The sequence below is a fragment of the Pygocentrus nattereri genome, chromosome 27 (genome assembly GCF_015220715.1).
Source record: "Pygocentrus nattereri isolate fPygNat1 chromosome 27, fPygNat1.pri, whole genome shotgun sequence".
NCBI lineage: Eukaryota > Metazoa > Chordata > Actinopteri > Characiformes > Serrasalmidae > Pygocentrus > Pygocentrus nattereri.
The window spans coordinates 9,270,086-9,290,465 of record NC_051237.1 but is presented as its reverse complement, the minus strand read 5'-3'; the positions used below and the strand labels follow the sequence as shown (position 1 = coordinate 9,290,465).

General features: G+C 38.8%; 1 protein-coding gene across 2 annotated transcripts in view; it reads left to right on the top strand.

The window, feature by feature from the left end:
• LOC108425971 (calcium-binding mitochondrial carrier protein Aralar2) overlaps positions 1-20,380 on the top strand; it is a 46,501-nt gene that overhangs the window by 8,972 nt on the left and 17,149 nt on the right. For both annotated transcript variants that reach the window (XM_017695098.2, XM_017695089.2), the window contains exons 6-13: positions 4,401-4,547; positions 5,699-5,837; positions 9,587-9,680; positions 11,450-11,534; positions 13,892-13,976; positions 14,620-14,778; positions 17,514-17,566; positions 17,992-18,072. In XM_017695098.2, coding sequence (XP_017550587.1) covers positions 4,401-4,547; positions 5,699-5,837; positions 9,587-9,680; positions 11,450-11,534; positions 13,892-13,976; positions 14,620-14,778; positions 17,514-17,566; positions 17,992-18,072 — 843 coding nt within the window. The remainder of the gene's footprint in view (positions 1-4,400; positions 4,548-5,698; positions 5,838-9,586; positions 9,681-11,449; positions 11,535-13,891; positions 13,977-14,619; positions 14,779-17,513; positions 17,567-17,991; positions 18,073-20,380) is intronic.

Below are 20,380 nucleotides of genomic sequence, written 5' to 3'. Positions count from 1 at the left end.
CTGGAAGGCAGTGATACATGCATTTGTTGCCTGGCATAGCCTTGTTGGGATTGACAGAGAGTGGAGTGTTCTGGGCACAATTTCCCTTTGCACAATGAGCCATATTGACCTAGTTAGTCAATAATGAAACGCTGGAGTTATATTCCAATGCCAGCATTTGTTTCTCATTAGGTGACGTAACCCAAATACAGTCCAGCGATTCCTCTAAACAGGTAGACATTCTCCTCCATAAATGATAGTATCACTGGTGCTCCTGCAGTCTTTTGTATTTGCTGCATGTAAGCCATTTTCCAATATAATGTCTAGACCTGAAAGTGGCAGAGGGAGAGTAAGGCTCAACTGTGCCAAGTTTGCATCTACACTCGCTATATCTGAATGAGCTTTTTATATTGCACCTAACTTGGTCCAGATGGTTCTGGGGAAACATACTGTGAGAAACACACTGATATTGTGTTTGTAGCCAAGACAGAATGAATTTTGTCTTCAGGACTTGCTCTGTCTGAATGCAGTTGTTTTCTGTATTTCAGGGCTGTTACAGTAATGGGCTTAGTTTAGCTATGAAAAATACACATTTTATTCAACTTATTTAAGCCTGTGAGTTGATATAATTTCATGGTTATTTGTTCTTTTAATTAAAATGTATCCAGAACATTCAGTTTCAGATTGTATTTTGTCATTTTCCAGTTTTACTGATATCCATGTTAAAATTGCCAAAGCAAACTGTCATTGTAGTTTATGAGCATCTATGACATATAGTACTCTGTAAAAGTATTAGGCTACATAAGAAAATAATATGTAAAGCCATTTATCTGGGCAAGAAAAATAAACTAAATTAACTATCTATTATGATTTTGTGTGTGTGTGTGTGTGTGTGTGTGTGTGTGTGTGTGTGTGTGTGTGTGTGTGTGTGTGTGTGTGTGAGAGAGTGTGAGAGTGTGAGTGTGTGTTGGCTTAACCATTTCCAGACTTCTCCTTGAGGAAGCCCAGTATTTATAGTTACCATCCAATACTTGCTTCAGTGAATCAGTCCTTCATTAAATTAAATCAGGTGCAATTTAACAAACCCATGCAATGGCTGAAGTTCACATAGAAGTCAGGAACCAAATTGGTGTTCTGCTAACTGCGTTTTGCTTTCTAAGACATTAACACTTTAAAAAAAAAAGAGAGAGAGAGGAAGAAATTCTAATATTATAAATGCTTATTTTTATATAGTCCACTGTTATGGAGTGTTCTAACTTAGGAAAACACTTTTGGGTTAAATTATAACAGTATATCAAATGTTAGAAATATTTAAAATCAGATAGTATTTATAGTATTGTTATAAACCATTTAGAAAATTTGTTACCTTGTATATCTTACTGAGTCCTATTAATATCTGTTAAAATCTGTGGTAGAATCTCATCTCAGTGCAACACTAGAGTGTTGTAAAGGCGTGTGGTTCTGCTGTACCCATGTCCTGATCTAATCCTGCTGTCCTCATGAGAGGTGTATTTGTTCTGAATGAATATACCATGTGTTTTGAATTGGGTGCTAATAAAGCAGCTTCGATTTGCCTTTATTAAGCCCACCCTCCTATACACTAGCAACAAGGAACCAGATGGAGATGTGCATGATGAAATTATCCGGAGAATGAGTGCACTGGAAATTTTTCACTATGGTTTTCATACCAATTTACTTACAATGAAACCCAGAAATTCTTGAAATGACATTTTTCCCCCATAATGGTTGGTTGCATTTCAAGGCTGACTCCATTCTTTCAAGTGTGATATCATGCTCATGTCATGATATTGGCATAACCAGATGTGGCACATGACACAATGTCAGAATTCTGGCTACTTCACCAGAAACAGTACCAGAAATAAGACTTTCTCCAAAATCCAGCAATGTTTTTAACCTGGCTGGTGTTGATGAAATCCAGAAGACCTTGAACTGCTTTTTTTTCTAAGCAGGCGTTTTATTGTTTAAATGTGAATTAAATGCAAGCGCTTGAATTGAAATAATCCAAACAGAGGTGGCTCGTCAAAAGGTTTTATTTGAATCCAAGGACAATTAAAGTAACAATAAATGCTGAGGCGGTTTCAGCATTGGCTTTCAGAGGCTTCGACTCTCCCCCGCGAAATAAAAAACATGTTTCTAAAACACTCACAGTTGCAATAAGTTAAGGTTTTAAGAGGCTGAAACTGTAAACAGTGAGGCCCTGAGTCATGGCTGTTGTGCAGTCCCTTGTGGTGGTGGCTGTACCAGCCCTGTGAAATGCAGTCCAGCTCCCGTTCTGGCATTTTTTATCTCGACTTTTCAACACTTACCCCCCCGCCCCCACCCGTTTTCACCATTTTTGTTATTGCTAAACGCTCTGTATGTATGTAGACATAGGTTTGATATGATTCTTTTTCAATCCCGTAATGACTGACTTGCTTATATGTAGGGGTGGAGAATTTGATGATATTTTCTTGTTATCATGAAAAGTGCATTTCTGAGCATATTGTTGATATCGTCAGTAGAGAGGATAATTAGTCCTGTTCAATTGGAATTAGTATAGGGGAAATGTTGAATAATAAACGTATTCATAGTTTTTGACAGTTTTTAAATGTGACACTACTTTTGTATTTTGTATATATATGTATATATGTATGTGTATATGTGTGTGTGTGTGTGTGTGTGTGTATGTATGTATGTATGTGTATATATATATATATATATATATATGTATGTATGTGTGTGTGTGTGTGTGTGTGTGTGTGTGTGTGTGTGTGTGTGTGTAAGTATTGTGATATACTGAACATTTTTTTTAAGTACCATGATTTACTTTTTTTCATATTTCCCACTCCTACTAGTGTTTCCCACTCTTACTAGCATTATTATTATTATTACATGCTTACCTATTGCTTTTTGCTGTATACTCTCCCTTCTTCATTATTGTAAAACATGTGGAAGTTATTGCTGAAACCTTTTAAATTGCTACACTGCTATGGCAAAGTAAACTAACTCAAATAATATTGCAAATAAGTGCATATTTCATGTTTTGAAATGAAAAGTCTTGTCATTGTTTTTTGTTCTATAAGTTTACTGTTATTTGATGTGGTGATTACTTTTATAAACCTGTACTGCATGATCATTAAGCTTTATGAGGGCAAAAAATACACTCCCAAGATATAAATAATTATAATGTCTAAAATACATAAGTAACTTGTCATAGTAAATTCTGTATGTCCAGTCAAATGGAGTTGTGTTGGTTCTGCAGGGAGAACATAATATCAGGATTACCTGATGGCAGTGGGGCCATATGACTTTACACTCAGGATTAGCCAGTGACAAAGCTGGGGTAATTTTTCTGTCATTCCCTTGTAATGCACTGGGATAATGACCCAGAGGTAGTAGTGATGTTGCTGTCACCATTTAGTCTATCCACATTATATTTGTATTAGGTCCTGACCAATATGTCTGCTGACCAGTAATATTGGTTGGTATTCAGCTTGCAGTTTAAAAAAAAAAAAAAGCAAAAATCCTGATTTTTAAAGAGCCAGTATTTAGTGGTTTGTTTTAATGAGAATACACTTTTGATAGGCAAAGTGATCATATTTGTATGGTTTCATGATGACTTGCAGTAAAATGAATAAAATCCAGACATTTTAGCACAGTAGCCCAGTGTCACCTAATCTTTCTGCTCAATACAATTTCTGTACAATAAATACATCATCAGATATTGGTTTAAAATATCAGTCAAATGTAGGTATCTGTCCTATGGTCATATAATATATAGTGTGTGTGTGTGTGTGTGTGTGTGTGTGTGTGTGTGTGTGTGTGTGTGTGTGTGTGTGTATAATACATACATACATGCCCTATTCAAATTGCATGATTTTTCTTTTTGTTATTTAAAAAAAAAACCCATCCTACACAGGGGACCAACTTAAACATGAAATGCATGAAATATATATATATATATTTATATATATATATGTGTGTGTGTGTGTGTGTGTGTGTGTGTGTGTGTGTGTGTGTGTGTGTGTGTGTGTGTGTGTAGATAATTTGACCAGAGATGCCCAAACTTTGCTTGCAATTACATATGCACATATATTTTTTCCCCTTCAAATATCTGCCTATAGTTTTGCATTCCAATGTCATTGTGCATCCCTAATTAAGCACTGTTTATAGGATTCTCTAATGGTGGACCATATTAAATTATATCATTTATCAGTTATATCATTTATCTTAAGTTAGTGCTCCTTAAAATTAATATTGAAATCAACCACAAAATGTCATATTGGTTGGGCCCTAATCTGTATCCCTGAATGGCCAAAACCTGAAAAAGAATAAATTTTTCTCACTGTACTAAAGCAAAACCATGTCTCATCAACAGTCAGCAAGTTACTGTAACTGTCTGTGTCCTGGCACTTCCACAGGAGATGCAGCTGGAGCATGCCAGACAGGCGTTTGCACAGAGGGACAAAGCCAGGACTGGAACCATCACTGCTCTGGACTTCAGGGACATCATGGTCACCATCAGACCTCATATGCTCACGCCATTCGTGGAAGAGTGCTTGGTGGCAGTAAGTCAGCTCCCTTTGATAATTTCCTTGTTAGTAGAAACCAGGCATTTGCACAGAGTTAACCAGGCAGACAGGCCGTTTAAGGATAAAGCGCTACTTCAGAGAGTGCATTTAAACATGTGTGGCTGAAGACATGTGCCATGCACAGATGCATGTTTCTGTTTGAGCGTGTATGCATGTTCGTGTCTCTGTATAGTGGCCTGTTTCATAAACATGCCCTGTAGTCTGTCATTTTCTCCACAGTATGTGCCTTATAAACCTCAGGGTTCTGCCATATGTTTGTAAACACACACTTACAAAGCCATTAGAAATAAATTAAAGACAATGTGCTCATCAAACCTAGTCTCCACATACACACTCCTTTAATTCAGATGCTGTGAAAGAGGAATGAAAATTGTAGCCTAAATATTTTCCTTACATTATTTAGTTTGTTCCCTTATGTCTGCACTCAGAGTTGTCCTGACTAGTATTAACTGTTTCAGAATGGTCCATGTGAGGATTTTACAAATGTCTTCCTGGCAAAGAGAGAGCCTTGGTTTGGCTGTTTGTTTTTGTGGCTGGGGATCCACATCACTACTTCTGTAAAGCACACAGCACCATCTAGTGAGAGAGAGGACTGCTTTAGCATGTTCTCCCAACCCCCACCAGCCACAGAGAAGGAATATGCAAGTTCTTTCACTAAAGAAAAAGTTCAGTCACATTCTGCCTGAAGCCACCCAGCAAAGTGTAGAACATTTCAGTTCTTTTTATTTAAATATAAAAACGAAAAAAGTGTGCATTTGGCTGCTTTTATCTTCAGCGTACTGTGAACATGAATGTTTTTGGGCAGCAGGAATATAGCCTATTTTCACGGAAGCTATTAAAAGACTTACCTCATGCTATTTTTTCCACTTTATACGTCCCTCTTCTCATAAAACAACTTAATTAAAGTGGCCCTCGAGCTTGAATCCTTATGAAATTACAACCAGTTCTCTTCATGGAACTCTGTTGCAGTGTAGCTACATCTTTAACTAGCTCACCCCACCGAGTGCTAAATAAATACATGTGGAGTTTGACTCATGCTTGTCACTCCTTTAGTTTATTCGAAATTCTGCACTTTTTCTTTGTAAAGAATGTTATTGTGTATATGTGTCTGTGTTTTGTTTATGTAGGCAGCCGGTGGCAGCACGTCGCACAAGGTCAGCTTCTCCTACTTCAACGGCTTCAACTCTCTGCTCAACAACATGGAGCTCATTAGGAAGATCTACACCACCATGGCAGGACATCGCAGAGATGTTGAAGTCACTAAAGGTTGGTGGTGGGAAAAAAAAAGCCCAGCCTTGGCTTCTCATAAGGCCCGGCTTCTGTCTTTGTTCTCCTATCCCTGTCTGTGATGACCAGCGACAGCCTCTTTCACTCTGTAATCACATGTGTAAGTGCAAGGACAACAGAATTTTAACAGTGGCAGACTCACGTGCATGTTCAGGTTACAGGAAAAAAGCAGCACCGCAAATGTAATAAATCAGAGCCATATTACTTTTTACTGCATTGGATTCACTCCACATGTATTAGTACAGCAAACACAGTTTTCTTTTTTTTCTTGGCTTCTCCACTGAAATTTGTAGAAATGTGTAGGTTTAAACCCTTTTCACAGTAGCCAGAAAATGCTGCTTCCACCTTTTTCAGAGGCCTCCCAGATTATGTACTATATGTCTTCAATAATGCTCTATTATATTTCATTGAAAAAGTGCATGATTTATAAAATGGGAAGCTAATTGGATTTTTGTCTTCATAGGTGAACAGGTGAACATTTCAGTTTTTGATTGAATTTCAATGTTATTTTTTATAGTGATAGTTGTACATGATCATTTTTAGTATAAAGAAAGCTGTTGTATTGTCTGTTTCATGTTTTTGTGGTGTAAGTTGTTTTCAAAGGGGTTCTCATCCCTCCCCTTTCAACCCTCAATGCTCACTAGCAGCTCTATATAGAATCTCAACCATTTATATACAGAGAGCCAACAATGTCCTGGTTAATCTGTTAACAGAATTACAGGGGAAATTGTTTCATTTAATTATATTATATTATCAGACTATTTGTCACTAGGGGGTCAGAAAAAGAGGTTAAACACTTCTGGTTATATTAGGGAATATTTAATTGCCCAGCACATCTTTTTCATGCATTATAAAAGGGACACTCTTACTAAGCATAGCTAAAGCATTACTTTCTCTCCCTTTGTTTCAAAACAGTATGAGAAACAACAGGATTGTATACTAGTGCTTATGCTATCATGTCTCAGTTCTCTAATTAAGTTCCTGCTCTTGCATTTAATTTAAATTAAAACTGTTTGCTTCACTGATCATTAATTTTCTCCATATTAGATCAGGCAGGTCAGACTTATTATTTTCACCTCTTAAAGCCTTTCAGTCCTCTGGTAGGAGTCATGAGAGAGAGGGAGAGAGACAGACAGAAAGAGAAAGCTTATGAACTGTTGACCTGCAGAACTGCCCTCATAGTCTGGCCGCTGTGCAGCACTCTTTCTTGGACACTTTGCAGCACACTACCATACCATTCCCACAGGGGCCGCTGGCCGGCATTAGGCCATGCTGAAACCTGTGCATGCACGGCTCCACATCTCTAGCTGACCCTCAGCTGATTGGTTCCATATGTTGTGAGTGGCAGAGTTTAAACCTGCTGCAGCATCAAAGCATCTCCATCTACCACACCAACATGCACAGGGCTCATGCTCTATGGCCAAAATTCTACTCAGCACAATGCATTTTTCCCTATCATTCAATATTGATAAGTGTTGATTAGATACATTTCTTAATTCTTAATGTTCAAGGAGTATTCTAAAATTATCAATACATATTTCTTGTCAATATTGTCATTTTATATAGTATTCTATATTATACCGCATTATATCCCTCAGTCTCACAATTTGACAGAATTCACGATTGTAAATTGTTTTCAATTTTTGTTCTCTCACTACAGTACCCACAATGCATTACGCAAAGATGTCATACAGCCCATACCTTGGGAATGACTGTGGTGCTCAACCAATACTTTCTGCTTGTCTGGCTACTAATCTGTAGTCTAATGAATAAAAACAAGCTAACATTAGTGTGACTCAGGTGTATAACTTGTCCCTCAATTGCCAAACAGGACATACTTGTGGAAAATATAAAGAGGCAAACGATTGGTTAGTGTTCTTGAGATCACCCTGGCACTGCACATGGGACAGCAAAGTTAGATTGTTTTTCCAGACTGAGTCTGTGAGCAAAATGACTACCATTCTTATCTCTCTGAAAAAGAGTGTCTGCAAAGGTGAGCTACTTCATCATAAAATGTTTAACTTTGCAAAAACTAGTTCATTTTTAAAGATGTTAATATACCACAGATATATCGCATTAGTTTTAGCAGCATTTCAAGCCAGGGAAGTACTAGAGAGATTTAAAAGCTATGTCACTGACATATCCATCAAAGCAAATTGTAAAGAAATCAGTTCTATCTTTATTCAGGAGAAAAAGGACAGTAGAGCAGAGTTTTTTAACCCTTATGCCAGAGGAAAAGTAGCCAAACAGAGATAAGGATGTAGATAGCTCAGATAGTTATATTGCAAATTTTAGCTTTCAGCTTGTTGTCCTTCTCATCTTTGATCATTTCTGTCAATCAAGATTTGAAGAGTTACCACAGTAACACAGACTGCTCCCAAAAATCCACCTCTCAGAATTTCAAGATGTCACCACAACAGATTTTCTTTATGTCTTTCTTTATGTCTTTATGCCTGAAAATCACCTTCTAGAAATTATTGCAGCATTACTGTAGGAGGAAAGAAGGCATGGTTGCAACCGATGTAGTGAAGGTTACATTTTTCATTCTGGCTGGAGTGTCCTATTAAATCTGAATAGTATTTTGAGAGTACTAAATGGTATTTTGAGACTCTGAAACCCTATTTGTAATACAAAAAAAAAAAAAAATCAAAATAGACAATAAAATATATGAAATATAAAAATGTATTAGTCTATACCTCCATGAGTTTTCTATGTAACGTTTCCAATTGTAATGAACTATCTATCCAACTCCTATCTGTCATGTCTGTGCTGTTGCAAGTGATTGGCAAGACTTCTTTTCCCTCCCTCTCTAGTGTATGAAATGGCCATATTTCCACCTTGTGTGCAACATAGTCATTTTATTGAAAATGCTTCAAACACATTATTGAGATTGAAAAATGTTTGGTATTGCTATTTAACATGTGTCATTCATTGCCCAAGTCTTCTATACGCACATTTTCACTGTCAGGAAAAAAAGGTACTGTGCAGGTAAGTTTTCCATTCATCAAGGTACAAACAGTAAAAATGTATGTTCAAAGGTAAAACGATGATTTGTGCAGTGCTTGGAATTGTACCTTACACAAATTAATTCAATGTCGTTCAGGCACTATCTAAGCAAATTTGTCAGAAATAAAAATAAAAACAAATTGTAGGGACAGCGTCCTATTATTTTGTATTATGTGAGTTTATAACAGTAGGTTAATATGAAACAAGATTAATTTCTATGTAACATCATAGTGGCACACATTAGTGGAGTGTGTGTGTATGCTAGAGATGTCAGGTGCCTGTGCAATCTGTGATTGTGACCCTCTTCACACTCTAGAGCATGTTTAAAGACGAGGGTAAGCTGAGCTCTGCTTTATTGAATAGGGCTCTGTGTAAGAACACATGCTGCCCTTTTAAGAGTAGACACTTTATACCAGTGCAGTGGGAATCCCACTGTAAAGCAGTCTGCCTCATCCTGCTCATTACCACCCAGCACTTAACCTTCACACTGCACCGATATTCAATACCTCACCCCATTCACTCATTCAACACAAAATCCAGTCTCCAGCCCCTAACAAATAAACAGGGATGGGCAAGGAAGGCCTATGGTCAATGGTATGCTTAAAAGCTTACAGTGGAATGCTGTAAGGAAGTTCCAGTGCAGCATTCAGTTTTCTGTAGTCTAATTATGTCTCCCTGTTTTGCTGTCTCTGTCACTCAACTTTCCTTTTCCACTCTTTCAGAGGAGTTTATCATTGCCGCTCAGAGGTTCGGTCAGGTGACCCCCATGGAGGTGGACATCCTGTTCCAGCTGGCTGACCTCTCTGAGCCGCGCGGGTGAGTCAGTGCTGCGACTGGGCCATGCCTACTGAGTCATCGTCTGAGCACATGCTCCGTTACTGCTAGCTTCTCTGCAAAACTCAGAGATGAGGGTTTGAGACCTAGCTCAAGCACGCTTCAGTTCCGCTTCTGAGCCTCAGTGCCCTCGCAGGGCCCACTTGTCACTGTTGCTTTCTAAAAATTGGGTCGCTTGACTCTGCTGTAATTATATGGGAAACAGTTTGGTTTGTAGCAGTTTCTTTCTCTTGCATTTGCATACTTCAAGGAGACACATCACCCTCCTTCTTCTGCGGGCTATTGGAATAAAACATCAGCCTACAGTAGGGTTGCATGATGAATAATTTTTTTATTGCCAGTACATAATAAACACATCGAAAAGGGCTGCAATAAAAGCATGAATGAGTACATTTTTACATGATCATTTTCCAACCTCTTATTATCTTATGAAGTTATACAGGCTTACAGGTTTTTGTTGCTGTATCTTTAGATGATGTTAATAAGCTGCATTCTGATCAGCTATCCTGTTTTTGTGCTTCATTTAAAAAGCAATCTCTGAAACTGCTGTAGGCTTAATAGGTGGATATTTGTAAATGTGTTGATTTTGTGACATCGCAAAAAGAGTGAATTCAAAATGGACTATTTTTGCAAATGGGTTATTTTTGCTTTCCATGTATGAACTGGGGTGTAAATATTATGTTTTGAAACTTTAACAGTGTTAACATACTACATCAAACTGTTTTATTTTTAAAAATGTTTTGATTTTGATTTTCGGTTATTTGATTTTCCACAATATGGGTCCTTTAAATAATCACATTGCTCAAATTAGACTACCTGCACACACAGTGCCATAGTGAACACTTTTATGCCATACAATTTTGGGCATAGGTGACATAATTAGAGTAGAGTTACAGAGAGGCAAATAGATGCAGAGTAAACACTCGTGAATAACTGAACAACTGCATCAGGAACTGCTTACTTCACTGAAGTGAAACACACATCATAGGAATGAGCAGAAACTAAAGGTTGACAGAAATGATTGGAAATATTTCTTCCCCAGATATTGAAATTTTATTGGGTACTTTAATTGCAAGTAATCACATTGTCACAGCAACATCCAGCACACAACTCACGTTCTTATTTTTTTTTGTCCATGTTGTGCAACTCAAGCCTACAGTGTCACTGCAACAGACATGCATACATACACATTATAAGCATATCCTAATACAGTCATTTAGTACCCAAACTTTTACAACTGGTTGCTCCATAGTCTGCTCATCACTTGTTTACACATTGTTTTCACGATAATTGTTTATTATGTTACCTTGTTACAACATAAAGGTGACTTAATTCTCTGCCCATGGTATAAAAATATCTGCGTTCTGAAGCAAATTATCAGCTCAGCATTTCTAAAGGACAGGAGGCTGTGGCATAGGAAAGACCATTTGACCGTACGTGACTGGCGTCCCCAGTAGCCGTACAGCATTCAGTGGGTGGTAATTGCTTTCTAGACAATATTATTTCTTTGCCATGTGATATGGTAATAGGCCCTACTTGCTGTAATTGGAGATGCTTGAGATAATTGCTTCGCATAGATGTTATGCTTTGAAAAAGGAGTGAAAGGTATGGGAAAGGCACATGGAATGTTTGGAAGTCACAGCTTCTGTTTTGAAGATGGTATGTCATAATGTTGAACAGTTAAAGTGCTGTTGAACAGGCTGATAATGAATGAGTTTTGAAATGTTTTCTTTTTTCTTTGCCCTCCATAGTCGTGTTGGTTTAGTTGACATCGACAAGATTGCACCTCTGGAGGAGGGAGCCCTGCCTTACAACCTTGCTGAGGTCCAGAGACAGGTAAGTACAGCAGTCCAGCTTGGGGACTATTGAGGCTGTTTTTAATATATACAAAATGTCTCATTATAATTCATATGGGCTATGTGGCATAGTTTTATTTGCTGTCTTTGAAACACTAATGGGCTCATGATATTGTTTTCTTCCTCTGCCACCCTGTCATAAAGAGGTTGTGTTTATAAGGTCTGAGCACTCCTTCAGTTTAGCTGTTTTTGCAGTGATAGATGTGATGTGCATTGTAAGTGATTTTAATTTAACTTGCTACTGAAAGAACAAACGCAGCCTCTAGCCCTGTGGTGTTTTTCCCAGCAGTTATAGTACTGTTGCCTTTTGCTTGGGCCAAAGCAATGAAAAAAGAGAATATCTGAAGCTGTCATCAATGTGCCGAACGCACATATAAAAAGTTGTAAATGAAATGCAAGCCCAGCAGTGGAGGAAAGTTATCACTCTCCGTGGGCAGCTGGGGGGAAATGAAAACAGACAAGGAGGGTTGAAGACTCTGCGGGGAGATTGGAGTCAGAGAGAGAGAGAGAGAGAGAGAGAGAAAGAGAAAGAGAGGGGATGCTAGATATGCCTTTTTATTTTGTCAGAAGCTGTGCTTCCAGACGCACTGAGGGCTGAGTTATTCCTCCACGGCGGGCCGTCCAGGGCAGGGGCCCCGAGCAGAGACGCCAGTCCCACCACAATGAGCAGCTTTGGGCTGTGGTTTGGGCCCTACGGGCTGCTGGCCAGGTCTCCCCCACCACACCCCCCTCCTCCTTCCCTTCACCCAACACCCCCTGACCCCCTAAGTGAGGCCAGGAGTCTGCGTCGGGGGGTCCTGGGGGCTCCTGACAGGTGGTCCTGTTCCAGTAAAGGGGGCAGAGAGAGACGGGGCAGGGTGACAGGTATCTCTGGCGGGGAATGTGGAGCGGAATGCTTGGATGGGTCTAGCCAGCTAACTCTCCTTGCTCTTGCGCTCTTCATTGTGGTGCTGGGCCCAGGCACTTGGATGCTTGCTTGACTAACAGTGTTTCTAATTTTACAGTACTCACCCGGGAATGGAATGACATAAGATAAAAATACAGTGCAAAATTCTAACTGATGTTTTCTCTCAGTATAGAAGCTATGTTTCTGTTCTGTCTCACAAAGAACTTTTTTGTATGCATGCAAAAACTGTAAATAAGATGTCTATGCTAAATGTTAAGAAAAGTAGATGTTTTTCATTCATTATCTAACTCCATTCCAGGGAAGGTTTGTCAAAGAATTTAAAATACTTAATTTCCCCCTTAACCTAATTGTTGTCAGTCAGCCAAGAAACATTTGGTGTCCAACGTTTGCTTCTTTAGTACTGAGCTGCAGTAGGAGGAGTGCAGTTTCTACATTGCAAGAAATGTGCTTTTAATTTTAACGTACATTATCAACAACGCTGTCTTACCAGGTTTTAAGTGGGGAATGTAACCTAATAACATGGAGGTTGTTATCTGCTTGTAGACGAGTTACACCAACAAGAAGCAACCAAACACCCTTGTGCTGTGTATGTGACAACACGGCCACAAATAACCATCAGTCTGGCATAATACGTTCAGCTTTAAAGCCTCAAGCCAGAAAAAGTGGATATTCTGGTCTTCTTGGCCAAAAGAAAAAATAGGCATAGACCCTAATTCAGACAGTAATTGCAATTTAAAACTGCAGTAGTAATACAAGCCAGAAAAGTACCAATTAGATATTTTCTCATAATCTTTCAGCCCTGCTAACAAGTAATGTAAGTTTATTTCTTGCCAGTTAGCAAATTGCATGCCTAAATTGTCACACAACGTGACTCAAACTATATTTAGTTGTAAAGTAATCGCAGTTTTTGCTCTTTTGTAGACTTTGTAGTATTTTATACATCTAAAAACATATGAAATACTCTTATCTATGAAGTGAAAAACTCACAAACTTCATGTTTTAAGGTGACTGTTTTTACTTATGTACATACTTTTGTGCAAAGCAAAGAATCAGACTTAGGACATTGAATATGTCTTAGCAGATTGAATACATATTGGATGAGGATCAAATTGTGTACATTGCTAAATGTACATATGCTTAAATGTTGCTTTAACCTGCCATTTTGGGGCTGCTTTGATCAGTATTAACTGTATAAATATAAGCTCTTATCACTATCAACTGATAATCTGGAGGGCATGTGCTGTAACTGACCAAACACGGGAAATTTTGTTGGTGCTTGACATTGTTAGGATTCTTTCAGGGAGGAATGCAGTCTTAATGGGGAATGGGGTTTGATGAGCTATTTAAGAAATGGTTGCTGTAAATCTAATTAACAAAATGTTGATCCTAACTTGCGTTCTTTCTGTCTCTGCGTCTTTCTCCCTGAGCAGCAGTCTGGTGGCGACTTGTCTCGCTCTGTTTTGATCCAGATAGCTGAGTCGGCCTACAGGTTCACACTGGGCTCAGTGGCTGGAGGTGAGTCAGTCATGCATCAGTGTGCACCACCCCTTTAACTGCTCTCTACCATCCCCTCATCCTCACCACACACTGCAAAAGAGAGGGAAAAAAATACAAAACAAAGGCTGCCCTATTTCCTTCTGAGGGGGCTGATCTAACCCGCTTAAGAGAAGAGGAGGGTATGCATGGGAACCTCCTGTGTGGATTCTTTTGTACCTGTGAGCGATCAGAGGGACGTGTATATGTACTAGTGTGTGTGTGTGTGTGTGTGTGTGTGTGTGTGTGTGTGTGTGTGTGTGTGTGTGTGTGTGTGTGTGTGAGTGAGTAGGTGGTGCTTGGCTCAGTGTTTGGCTCCAGACTGGCTCTCTCAGAGGAGACAGGTTAATAAGGAGGTAGCGCCCGTCCAGGTCTCTCTTTAATTAAGCCTTTCGGAGCTGTGTCCCCTTTGTGTCCAGTGCAAACTTGTCAGATAAGGCTTGACTGACGAGCTCAAAATATCCTGACAGATCTTTTAGCTTTTTGTCTCACTCATTTTCAATTTAACATGCACTTCCCAGCAACACCCTCACACTTCCTGACCTCTTTACTTAACCTTCTGCCATTCTGAATATCTACATGTTTCAAAATGGGTTTACAAATCCCTTTTGCTCTCATTTTGCAGCTGTAGGGGCTACAGCAGTGTATCCCATTGACCTGGTGAAGACTCGCATGCAAAACCAGCGCTCCTCTGGTTCCTTTGTGGGAGAGCTGATGTATAAGAACAGCTTCGACTGCTTCAAGAAGGTGGTGCGCTACGAGGGCTTCTTTGGTCTCTACAGAGGTCAGTGCCCCAGACATCAGAGAGACCCTCCAGCAAGGCAGGAATGGGTCACACCCACCCTTAGCCTTACTATGAGTCTATTGTCACGAACAATAAATGGAAGCGTATATCCCTCCAAACTGCAAGCCCAGTTTGAAGCAAGTGTGTGGTGATTTGCTCATGTGTTTGCAGTGTAGCTTATAGTATATACATACTGTAAGATACATTGCAAGAAATGATATTATGACAAGTGACAGTTGCTATGTCTAGTTGATATTTCTAATATTTCTCATATATACCCATATATCCAAATCCATTTTTTGACCTCTTGGTATCTCTTAGAATTTAACAGGCTCTGTTACTAAATTTTGTAAATGACATCTCTCCTGGCTCCTGTGTATTGTGCATCATTCAAAACGTAGTTCCCCCTTTCAGCCCAGATGGGTTGGGCTAAACTGATGAAGCTTTAATAGGATTATGTATGGACTGTATTTGCAATTTCATTTTCATATGTGGACTGTATGAACTGGGAACTTTGACCCTTTAAACAGCCAGGGCCAACTGGTAGGCCCAAAATCTCAGTACACACTTCTATAATCTAAGAGTAGCTCAGCCAGTTTGCATTGAATTCCCTGTAGTTACTGAATAATAAGCCTTAGTATGTAATATGCCTGGGATTTTAAGGGGTTAACATTGTTTACATACTACAGTAAACTCTATTATTCCACAAGAAGCAGGTATATGCAGTTGACACTTTAAAACAAGTAAAAACCTCCAGAAATAAGTTGAATTTTGCAATATTCTGACAACAATCTCTCAATGGCTCATGTTTCAGTGTAGAAAAATTACCTTTAATGCAGGCAATATTTATGGATGCTACTATTGTTTTAGGTATGCAGTGTACTTTGGACACTAATCGTGACTTCGCCAGTCTTTTGCTTTAAGAACGAGGAGTAGAAATCCAGACAGTGCTCCATACAGCTATCTGTGGGGCTAAGATAGGAATCACATGACCAGCTTTTAGTGATGTAGCTCTTCACAGCCATCTGTGGGGTCATCCCAAATCATGCTGCTGTTAGGATTGAAATAGTAATGGACAAGAATGATTGCCACATGACATCCATTAAGAACACTAAAAGCCTGGCTTTTGTCTGTCAAAAGTCTGACAAAAGAACATCCAAGACCGTCACCTGTATAAGGGGCTGTCATATTAAAGCAATCACTGCACCAAATTCATGATTGGCCATAAGTTTAAAAAAGAAGCCTATAAAAAAGGCCATTTTATACTATATGGTGCATGTGGGGAGCACAAACTAAGTTTCTATTCATATTTAGACATACAAGTTAGATCTGAATTGTCCTTAAATAAGGAGAGTTGAAGTTAGTATTAAACATTGCTTTCTGCTAATGTATTTGCTTAATTTACAGAGTCTCTTTAATTCTCCAACAGGGAGAATTATACATTATAAGTGGCCCAAGGAACATGAAAAACATTTTTCACACAATGTATTCAAAAGCAGGAACAAAATCATGTACAGATTTTGGCACAATTCAAATTCAGTTAACAGTTAATAACGTTTTTGTTCTGGTAAATTTTAAAAGGTTTAGAGATTAAATACTAAATATTTTTTTTATTCCTAAGAATAAGTTAAGAAGTTTTTAAGGCCATCAGCACAGCCATTATTTGGCTTTTTCTTGGTTGATTGCAGATCGAATTTGCTGGCTACTTTGTGTATTTTATTTTCATTCTTTTTCCTGTGTTCTATTCTCATTCTCTAATTTGTAACCAGTACATAAAAGCACGATTAATGACATTCTTCAGGTAAAGCATACTATTTGAATATTAGGCATGTTCTCTTAAAAGCATAATAACACTGCTGGGTTTTAATCAGTAAAAAAATTGACCAGAACTCTATGTTTGTGTTATGAAAAATACTGATTGTTATCAGGTTTTTTTTGTTCACTGTGAACTGTTTCTAATCCCTGTTACAAATGGAGCAGGGGCTTCAAAGTGGGCCTCTGGTAAGAACACTAAAATGCAGAGATGCATCCTACAGTTGAGGTGGGGGCAGTTCAGAGGAAAAATACTCAAAACCAATTTAAAAAACTCAGCATGCAGGATTTATTGAAGAGTGAGGACCCAGGGACTTTGTGAACACAAGAGGCTATGACTTCACTTTCTTTGAAACCTCAAGTAAACATGCATCAAGAGAGTGGTAGGTACTTAGCAGAGCTGAAATGGATGATTACCTTTAAAAAATGATTAGTACTGTTCTCCCCCTTAAGCTTCCATACAGACCACACAAACCAGCTCCTTCAGCCTCACCAAATGATATGTTTGGCCTCATGTTGCTGTGTGGCCAATTTGGACCCTTACTCACCCACACTATTAAAGTTGTTTGTTACTCTTGGGGTTGTGTGAGTTTGTGTTTATGTACGCGTACAGGTTGAGGTTTATCCTCATGACTTTCAATTCAGATTTTTTTCAAGTGTGTATTCAGACTAGTAGTCTTTGCATTGTAATTGAGGCCTGTGTCGACTTTGGTTTAGCTTGTTTTTAAAGGGAGGAAATAGATTTTTCTTTCTGTGACCATCCTGAAGTCTGAACACTCCACTTCAATAATGTTCATTACTGTGAGGATGATGGAAGATTCGGATGCATGGAGTCTCCTTTATACTGAAGAAATTTCTCCTGGCCGTGAGTCTTGCTTCCTTAAAATTCTCTCTTTTTTAATCATCTTGTTTCCTAATTATAGGCCTGGTACCACAGCTTCTGGGCGTGGCCCCCGAGAAAGCCATAAAGCTTACAGTAAGTGCTCAGCCCTCACCACATTAGCCTGGGCCTGTTCACCATCAAACCACTCCACTCCCCAAAGACATACACTGTTGCCCTCCTCTACCCACTCACTTCATTGTGCACATTCCCCTTACCGACCTACAAGCTACCTGAGTCATCATGTTGAAAGAATGAAAAGAATGCAGAGAACAAAACTTTGCATTTTATTTAGTGATGACATCACATTTCTGATATCTACATATCTGCTGTCAGCCTATTTAACTTATTTAGAACAAACCAAATATTCTACCATTTGCTCAAGAGCTTCTATTAATTGACAGGGTGAAAAACATGGAAAATGTTGTGTTTTAAAATCAATAAAATAAAAACAGCTCTGGCTGTGCTGTTTGTACACTGTTTGAGTTATTATGCCTTTGCCTTTGTATTTTCTCTACCAGGTAAATGACTTTGTGAGAGGGAAAGCTATGCAGAAAGATGGGACAGTCCCCCTGCACCTCGAAATCCTGGCTGGTGGATGTGTGAGTAACTGTCCACTTTTATTTTAAATGTGCATTACAACACAATCCATGCATCCATGTACTGTCACAGCATCCTTTTTTTCCCTTCCCCACTCTTAGGCCTGGGCCAACATTCCTTGGCCACAGCACCCTTTCCAGGGGACATATTAGTATTTTTTCTTTTTCACTTCATTATTAATGTCAGAACTAATCATTTATTAATGATCATACAGATATAAGGTGATGTGGCACCACAACCACCCAACACTCATCCAAACCACACCCTCATCCACCCTCTGCTATGAGTAAAACAAAAAACAAAAGTAACAGAGACAAAAAAGAAGAAGTAAAGAGACAGGATTAAATAGCAGTAATAGTAATAATAAAAAGAATAATAACAATAGCACTTAACAATAGACAAACTGGACAAACAGGACAGACAAACGCAAACACTTAGCAAAACAATAAACAAAGCAGTAATGCCCCCTATGTAGGGGTTTTAACCCTTTCTTGATGAGTTTGGAGAGAGAAATCAGCTGTCAATACATTGTAAAAATTGTGACCAGGTTTCCTTGAATGATTTTGTGTTATTTTTTAAATTTGCTGTAAGTCCAGGTTGTAGTGATCCGTGAGGAGGTTAAGCCAATGCTTAATTTAAATTTTTGTTCTGTCCTTCCAGTTCAGCAGTATAACTTTTTTGGCAATAATAAGTGATATGAATATAAAGGATTTGAGGTGATTGGGTGATGAAAGTGAGGAAAGGTCATTAAGTAGCACTACAATGGGACATAAAGGGATGACCATGCCCAAAATCTCTGATAGCCTGTCCATGACCTCTGACCAAAACTGCTGGATTGGGGGACAGTTCCAGAAAGCATGATAGTAGTTGTCTGTTAAAGCTGGACAATGTTGGCATTTATCACTGTGACTGAATCCCATATGGTGTAGTTTAGAGGCTGTAATATATATTCTGTGAAGGGTTTTATATTGAATTAGCTGGAATTTTGAATCGCTTGACTTAGAGAAGATGTCACTGCATATATTTTGCCAGTTGACATTGCATGTTTCTTTTATATTTGAGGTCCATTTTTCACTTGGGGGTGAAATAGTGTTGTCCTTTGAGGCTATAATTTATATATTTGTGATGACATTTTCTGAGGTTTAAGGGAGTGTTGTTTTAAGTAGAGAGGGAGAGTGTGATTGCAGAAATTTCTACTATTAATTGTTTTCTTTAGAACATCTTTGAGTTGTATATACTGAAAGTGACAGCTATCTGGTATATTGTACCCTTTTTACTTTAATGAAATGGTTAATTAATGGGTTTTAGCTTAAAATGTGGATAAGATTTGAGTTCGAAGCCCTGGGGCAGGTACTTTTCTTTTGTTGTGTGATTGGAAAGGCCCATCCATCCCATCAGCACCTAAACTGCATTTTAAACCGTCATTTTAGTGTTCCCTCACCTAGAGATCACACACAACAGTGTTAGTGCAGCTACTTATCATGTTACACCTTCCAAGTATTTTCACAGGGTCACTGACCCTGTGCATTATCAACGAGTCAATAGAAGACCTGGGAGTGTCGCACATAGGCCTTATTTTAATACTGTTTGCTTCCCTCTACTCAGCATGGAGGCAGAGGAGCTGAGTAGCTTCTGCTAATTTTTTGTTTTTGAGCTTTTTTTCCAAGTAAGACATCCATTTGGACATCAGAGCCCATGTTTCTTTGAGCTGAGAGTAGCTCGGCCATTTGTGCCCTTTGGCTGTGTGTGTGTGTGTGTGTGTGTGCGTGTGCGTGCATGCGTGTGTGTGTGTGTGTGCATGTGTGACCTGACCTAGGATCAGATGATGCCTGTGAGAGTGGCAGACAGGCCTGCTACCTGAGAGGCTAGTATGTTTGATCAGTGAGCTGTCAGACTGCTCCCCCCTCCCCCAGGTCTGCTCTGACCCTGTACCATCAGCGCCGCTTCCTCAAAGAGCCGCTTTCATTACAACACGTTTGATGGCCTTCACCAAAGCATAATATTCAGCAATGCATTCTTAATTTCTACACATATGAGTTTAGCATTAAGGGGCAGCATCCTTGTGTTTTTGTGTTTCTTTTTTCCTCTGAAGTCAAGTTGTAATATCTGTGTGGTTTTAGGCATATAAAATTTCACTTAATTTTTTACATGGGCATTTTCAAACCTTTATTTATCCTTTAGAATTAGACATACTGTTCCTTGGAGACTGATATGATCTCACATAACAATCACATTGTATAATCGCTGCTATTTTGAGGACTGAATAGGGGAGTGACTGTACTAGCTAATGAGATACCTTTCTATTTACTG